This window comes from Poecilia reticulata, linkage group LG15 (assembly GCF_000633615.1).
Source record: "Poecilia reticulata strain Guanapo linkage group LG15, Guppy_female_1.0+MT, whole genome shotgun sequence".
Taxonomy (NCBI): Eukaryota; Metazoa; Chordata; class Actinopteri; order Cyprinodontiformes; family Poeciliidae; genus Poecilia; species Poecilia reticulata.
Window position 1 is genome coordinate 958,253 of NC_024345.1, and position 7,550 is coordinate 965,802.

General features: G+C 44.1%; 1 protein-coding gene across 1 annotated transcript; it reads right to left on the reverse strand.

Annotated features, from left to right (window-relative positions):
- Positions 1-205: 205 nt before the first annotated feature.
- Positions 206-7,309, reverse strand: fgf8a (fibroblast growth factor 8a). Its single transcript, XM_008428934.2, has 6 exons — positions 6,538-7,309; positions 5,737-6,422; positions 5,603-5,639; positions 4,629-4,809; positions 3,071-3,177; positions 206-1,318 (listed from the first exon to the last, which is right to left on the reverse strand). Exons 2-6 carry the CDS (start codon positions 5,766-5,768, stop codon positions 1,034-1,036), a joined length of 642 nt encoding a protein of 213 aa, XP_008427156.1. The 5' UTR covers positions 5,769-6,422; positions 6,538-7,309; the 3' UTR covers positions 206-1,033.
- Between the last annotated feature and the right edge of the window lie 241 nt (positions 7,310-7,550).

Below are 7,550 nucleotides of genomic sequence, written 5' to 3' on the forward strand. Positions count from 1 at the left end.
ACAACTTTTCAACCATGTGAAGAGGATGAAGACAATTTCGTGTTGATGTCTTGTCACGTTTCATTGTTGCGGCACACTGCAACAATGAAGATAAAGTTGATTTTTCTATTTTAAATACTTCCATTGAGGTTGTGCTCGAAGGACAGAAACATGGGCTAGCCGCTGATTTGTGAAGATTTTCACATATGAGTCCCAAGCAAGCATGTATCAAACAAGAGTTTAATGTCAGTGTCCTAATGTACATTTATTACACCTCTTAAATAAATATTCCATCTTTAAAATTATTATGCACATCCTCAAATAAAAATATATTTATATATGTATAAAAACAGACATAAAGAGTGAAACAAGAATCCATAAGGTGAGGGGGCAAAAACGGATAAAACACATTTTGTACATGAGTCACTACAATCAGATCAGGAAACCTGTTAATATAAATTATAGCTGCCACATCGTCCCATAATATGCTATGAGCGCTCTGTTTGCTTAAATGAATCCAGTAAAGATGAAGCGTCTGGCACACAGCCTGAACACCAAAGTGTCCCCCCCCCCGTGCTGTTGCTGCCTGCGCTCTGCAGTGCCGTGTCTCACAGTGTGTCCGTAAACTCAGCGTTTCCTGGCAGTGCGGCCGCTCAGGGTCCTTCAAGTCTCCTTGAGCGGCAGGCGAAAGTCCAAAAAAAAACAACGTCTCCTCTAGTTAAAATGATACGCAACAAATCAAAACGACACACTCTACAAAGATGCTGAAAACAAGACAAATGACGGGGAAAAAGGAAAAGAAATTCTCAGCGCTAAAGAAAAAAGTCTGGAGTACAAAAATAGATTTTTATATGTATGTTTTCTTATTCTTTTATGCCCATGAACTTCCTTTGTTCACTTGAGAACATTTGAAAATAAGCTATGAGTTAGGATACAGTATGAAAAAATATCTAAAGGTTCATTTTGGAGAGGGACTCATAATGTTTCGGTACTTGAGTCAATATTTAAGTTCTGTTGTCCTCCCTTTTTTGTTTCCGGGTCTTTCTATTGCACCTCAGCGCTGTAAAGAGTACCGCGTGCGTTTAGTCCTTTGACTGAAAGGGTAGTGGATGAAGTCAAAAGGCCGATGTTGACCTGGATGGGTGGGCTGCTGCCCCTTCGGCAACCTCTTCATGAAATGCACCTCACGCTGGTGCTGGCGTGTCCTAGAGCCCCTGCGTGGCCGTCCGCGGCGAGTGAAGGCCATGTACCAGCCATCGTACCGGGCGTTCCTCAGGGCCGTGTAGTTGTTTTCCAAGACAATCTCGGTGAAGATGCAGTCGCGGCCCTGTCCGTTTTCCTGCAGGAAAGTCAATTACAAAATCCTTGACTGAGATTTGCAGATGGAAACAACAGGTATATAAAGGAGACACCTGGACATGCTCACTCACATGCACATGAAAACACACACAGGGAGCAGATGCTACAGTCATTACAGATCAGAGTGATGGGCAGTGTCAGCAAGCAACGACTCTTTCCCCGCCTTAAGTGTACCTCTATAAAGCTTTTAGGGTAGATGCAGGTTCTCCTCCCAAAAGGCCTTTATTAACATGAAGTGTCAGGTTTACTCCCAGTTTTATCTACTGTTGTGTTTGTAGGTAAATCTTGCCACCACTGATAAATTCCAACATATCACAGCCATTCTCTGATGCTGATTTTGAATACACTCCAGACCAACAGAACAGTTCAGAGATGGTTAAAGCAGGTTTCCCCCAGAAAACTTGCTAAGCCCGGTGGTTGGGCGCCAGGGCAGTCATTCATCCAGCGGCCCGTCGTGTTTTTGAGTTAAAAACTGGACAGGAAATTTGAAAATATCACTTGATAATTATGTGTTATTCAAAGATTGGAAGATTAACACCTGAACACCAATTATAATATCTTAAAAAATGCAAACATAACCCCCCACCCCCCCCGAAAAAACGTAAATAAATAAGCAATGCTTAGCCTGGTAGGGGCACAAATAAAGCCTGGTGGCCTGCCAGGCTTATAATACACTGAGGGAAACCCTGACTAAAGTTTGAATTATGTGGCATCTTCAGTCACTGACATGAGCCGTCATGTACAACTAAAACATACAGTAAGATGATGTCAATTTGCTCTGGCCTACTGTAACAACCACCCACCTTTTTAGGCAAAGGGTGCTTTAAAAATAGCCAAGATGAACCCACAAACATACATCCGTCCCAAACTGCATGTTCATTCTTTGTGTCTTTTGCTCATACGTGCATGCACACACACACACACACACACACACACGCGCACGCACACACATACACACACACTAAGGCCGGAGTCTTCTGTGACTGGGATGGAAGCTTGGGGCAGATGGTGTTTGAGGCAGGGTGCTGGGTGGGTGGAGGGTGAGTGGGAAAAGGTGGGGGAATCTGTTTATTAGCCCATCGCAGTGAGAGTAGGGTGCTGGCATAAACCTCAGCTTCTGACACACACCAACAGAGCATCGTGTGCCGATCCCAAACTAAACTCCAATATGGACACTTGAATGCTTGAACTGCAGTCTGAATCTGTTCCACGTTTGCCTCTCAGTGCTTTCATTAGGGATCCGCCAGGTGAATACTTTGACATAAAGGTATAGTGTGTTCAGTGTTTCGGCTTTTGGATTAAAAATTATTAGAATTATAAAAAAAATACATTTTATTTATAATGCCCCTCAAAGACCTGTCATGTTTCCTCTAATTGAAGGGGAACTCTTAAGGCCAGGGGAGTAGTTGACACTAATAAAAAAGGAGTGACCCCTACTACTACAACAAGAGCAAAGGAGGGGGTCGATTAAAGTAAATCACACTACCTTCCGCAGGCCATCATTTAACAGTATACCTCTCTTGTCTCTTAGATCTTAAGCAGTTCACCATAGTGACATGTTAAACCTGTTCATTCAGGTTATCGTTCCCAAGGCAACCCTAATCTTTTTCCTTCCACTAGTCCAAACAGTTCGATATCGACTCTCATCTAAACATTTAGAGGTTTCAGAGCCACAGCGAGCCGTCGGCTTGTTCTCCATGCTTCAGCTGGGTGGCCAGCCTCTTGTCCTCACCTTGCCAATGAGCTTCCCCTTTTTGTTCATGCAGATGTAGAGGCCCGTCTCGGCTCCCTTGATGCGAACTCGACTTCCAAACGTGTCGGTCTCTACAATGAGCTTTGCTGAGGAAGACGAGAAAGATGAGTTTGTTTAGAAAGCGGTGCATTAAAGGTTTCAGCAAGCCTACTTTGAATTATCTCTGAAAAATTCAACATAATGCAAATCAATGAGTCCTATGCTGAAAGAAAGAAAAATGTACATGAACGACAATTTCAAGACCTGCACAAACATACCCACACACACACACACACACACACACACACACACACACACAGACATTGTGTAAAACCTATGGGAGCATTCCTGGAGATTTATGCAAGCTGAAATTCCCACAAAATGATAAAACCATGTGCCTGTTGATTCTTTGAAAGCTGAAGAGACAATTCTAGCAGCGGGTTACGAGTCGCTCAGAATCCCTGAATCGCCTGCCTCACTCATAAACTGTCACATTTATCTCCATAGCATGACAAGATTCTAACAGGCACAAAGTCAAGACTTTTTGGAATGAAAAACAACATCTTGTATCCTGCCTCAGTTTCATATTATTCCGCATATCCACATATTCCACTTGTTTTCCAGATGTTTCACAGATCACACCTACTCCGAGACTTTAGATAAAACTATCAGCTAGAAACCAAAGTGAGGATTGTCATGGCCAACCCACTTAAGTACGAGTTCCAGCTGAGGTCAGAACCAGCAGTTAGAGCAGAGCACAGTATTGACCAACAAAACCAAAATGTTGGAGACAAAGTCTCCATCACACTTCCTGCTGCTTAACACAAAATGACATCCGGCAACCAGACAGGTTTGTACGGAGACCTCTGAATTAAAAGGAACACCAAGCACACTGCTAACCTCTGCATTTCTTGAGCCATGCGGATTTCAGCGTGCAACAACACTGCCCGGCCTGCTTCAAGAAGCAAGGGTGAAAGGTGGGGGTGCAGAGGGAAGATAAGCTATGCAGGAAATGTTCAGGAGGCAGAACATCTAATGGCTCTGCCAGACATACAGAATCTCTGCAGATCACCTTCTAGCACCAAAGATAACTTGCGGCGCGTATTTCAGAACGTCTCCCTCCACCTGGGTAGTTAATGGCTTGTGTACCTTTAGGTTACTGAATGAGGAACCAAAAATAAACTTTAATTCAAAAAGGTGTCAGAAGACTTCTCAATTCTTTTATGCACACATGTTCTGTACTGACTGAAAGTACACACACAGAGATCTGGAAAAAAAAAGATACCACTGCACTGAACCCCACTGGAAATCTCATGGTTATTCCACTAGATATTGATTTCTAAACTCTTCCTGAGTTAAAACATTAGCATTGTTGTTTCTAAATCAATATGAACACTGCATCTATTTTGACAATTTTTCATTTTCTGCAAATGAATAAAAAATGTATATAAAAAAAATAATTACACACACACACACACACACACATATATATATATATATATATATACACACATATATATATAAAACCAGTACCAGTAACAAGAACCAGTGTTCATACCGTGCGCATCTCCATCTTCGGCCATGGCGTTGATCTTCTTGTTGGGCAGGACCTGCACATGCTTGCCGCTGGTCCGGCTGTACAGCTGGTAGATCCGGATCAGCCTGCGGCTCACCCGGTCCGTCACCTTGCTCTGCTCGCTTACATGCTGCGTGAAATTAGGCGGGGACTGATTGGTTACCTGTCAGAAATTAAGACGGCATCACAATTATCAGTGCTTGCTTCTTTTTTATATGCAATTACTACCTAGGCCATTTTACTATTTGATTTATATATATATAAAAAAAAAACAAACAGAAAAAATGGTTGAAAAACATTCTAGAAATTTGAACAGATCCAATTATTATAATCAGGACTTTGAGCATTTTTCAACGAAATGTTATATGTAATGAGAACAAACAACTTGTTTTCTTTGTCTTTCTTTCATTCTTTTTTTTCTTTGCTTTTTACAAGCTGCTATGACAACTTCCAAAAGAGAATCCGCCAGATGACGGTGACCGCGTCCAAAGGGACGGACTTTGTGATTACAGGTTGTGCGTAAGGAGAATGTCCGCCTCAGCGTGCGTACACACACACGCACACAGACACACACACACACACGCACACAGAGTAAGAGAGAGAAAAACACTTTGTTGAATCAATGTTGGATTATTCGGGTGAAAACACACTGGATAAATATGAATTTATCCAAATTAAGGATAAAATCGCACACTGCCTGATGCCTCTTTTTTTTTTTTTTTTCACTAAATCATTTCCTCCTCCTGCCCGATGGGCCGCCAGGCGTCTGCCAGGGCCGGCGTGAGACCCGCTGTCCGCCATGGGAGCCATCAGATAGTGTTTCATCACATAATGTTATGGTGCACCGTTACTGCATCATATCTGAATGGCTTTTGCAATAAATAAATAAATAAATAAATAAAACAAATAAATCCTAGTTTGGTGGTCACGTTAAAATTTTTATACAAGGTACATACCTGAGCATAGAAGCAGAACACAAACAGGTGCAGAAATCTACAAAAAAAAAAAAGAAAGCGGAGAGTTAGTTGGTTATTTCATTCAGGCATGTGATGTTTCAGCGGATACAGGAGAGACGGAGGGAAGCTCTCACAGATAGCGGAGTCTGGATGGGACGGCCCGCATGATGGATGAATGGATGGATGGATGGAGGTTGACCGACCCTCCGGGATTTTTTTTTTTTTTAATTACTGGCAGGTGTCCGTTTGGGGCTGCAGAAGTCAAAGCTCTTCCAAGGCTTCCTGTCGAGTCGACAAGTCCAACAGATTACAGTGAAATCCTCCAAAGGTCAGCGGTACTGACAGCGCGGCTCACGCTCGACCATTGCATCCCCCCCCCCCGACCCCAGCAAATTAAGAGAGGAAATTGCAACGATGAAAAAAAAAAAAAAAAAAAATCACTGATGAGAGTAAAACTGATGACTCGAGTCACGGCTGAAGAAAGTCTAAGTGCACTTGCAGAAGAAGAAAGAAGAAGTTTTGGATGAAGCGCCGCAGAGCTCCTCCGCGCTGTCAGAAAGCTCCTCCAGGACCGCGTCCTCATCTGCGGCCTTCAGGTGAGTGTGAGCCCGCGGCTGGGTGCTCGCCCACCGACCTCTGTCTCGTCAGTGTTGCCGCTGTGATTGGATGCTTCCCCTACTCCTGTAACTGCTGCTGCTGCTGCGCTCTGTGGCAGGACTGAAGGCTGGAAGCTCCGCGTTTCCTTTCTCTGCTCCCATCCCACACCGCACTCACACACCCAGAAGGCTCTGCTAAGAACAAGCCCCCTTTTTTTTCTTTCCTGCAAAACAAAAGCGGATACCCTTATCTACCCCCGTCCTCCCTCTTCACTCCCCTCCTCTCTCCTCTCATCCCCCCCACACCCCCTCCACCCGTCTTTATCATCTCCCCTTCACCTGGGGAGCTGTCCGGAGCAGAAAGAAGCGAGGAGGAGCCTGGCCTGCTCCGGTCCAACACGACCCAGGGTCTGGTCTTAATGACGGTGTGTCCGGTTCTGGAAGCATCAACTGTCATTAAGAGGCAAAGGTGGTTTCATGACCCCGCAAACCGTCGTGTCCCGACCCGGCCACCCACCCCTTGTCTTCCTCCCGCAGCCCCAACACTTCTTCTTCTTCCTCCTCCAGGGTTGCGCGGTCCTGAATCTGCTCGGCTTGTGTATTGGCACCTCAAAGCGAGAGACATTAAAAGGATTACAGGTGATTAGCGTTATTGACCCCACCCCTCACCGCCGTGCAATAAATAAATAAATTCATTAATTAATGAATGGATAAATAATCACTCGCACTTCAAAGTCTGCAGAAATCACTTGAAAGCCCTGAATAATTACAAAGTAATTCTGCTCTAACCCAGAAGAATCACACACATTCATTATCGTTAATTAATCCTTAATTACCCAAAAGTAACGGATCATTGTGGTTTTAGGATTTATTGAATTTTTTTTTACCCATCCCAGCCTCAGCAGACAGAGAAACTCTCGCCCAATAAACAACCTCGTCCAGAGTGATACATTTGGATAATAGGACGAACCTTTTCCATCCTGGCATAATTACATCACACTGCATGTTCATGCAGGGGAGGAGAGAAGGCTGATCTGAAGGCTCACAAGAACATCCAGGTCGGCTAAACAAGCATAATAACGTTAGTCATCGGCTGTAGTCGCTTCGGCTGTGGTTCTAGTTTTTAACAAGTCAAAAAGTGAAGGAAATCTGATGCGCTAGCCGCTCAGGGTCGTCCTTCCCCTGTCAAACACCAGTGGGCGCTCTGGTGAAAGTGATCAGGTCTTTGTCAGAATCACCAGAGCAGGCAGTGTATGGCATTCCTACTCCACTGTGTTCAGGATCAGACCTGGTGAGGTCTCCCACAATGGAGTTAATTGATCTCAATATCCCCATGGCAACCTTCTCATATG

Coding starts and splice junctions, on each gene's coding strand:
- fgf8a (XM_008428934.2), bottom strand. CDS start 5,768: ATGCGGGCCGTCCCATCCAGACTCCGCTATCT. Junction 5,640..5,736: donor CCATCCAGACTCCGCTATCT/GTGAGAGCTTCC, acceptor TTTTTTTTGTAG/ATTTCTGCACCTGTTTGTGT. Junction 3,178..4,628: donor CGAAGATGGAGATGCGCACG/GTATGAACACTG, acceptor CGTCTTCCTCAG/CAAAGCTCATTGTAGAGACC.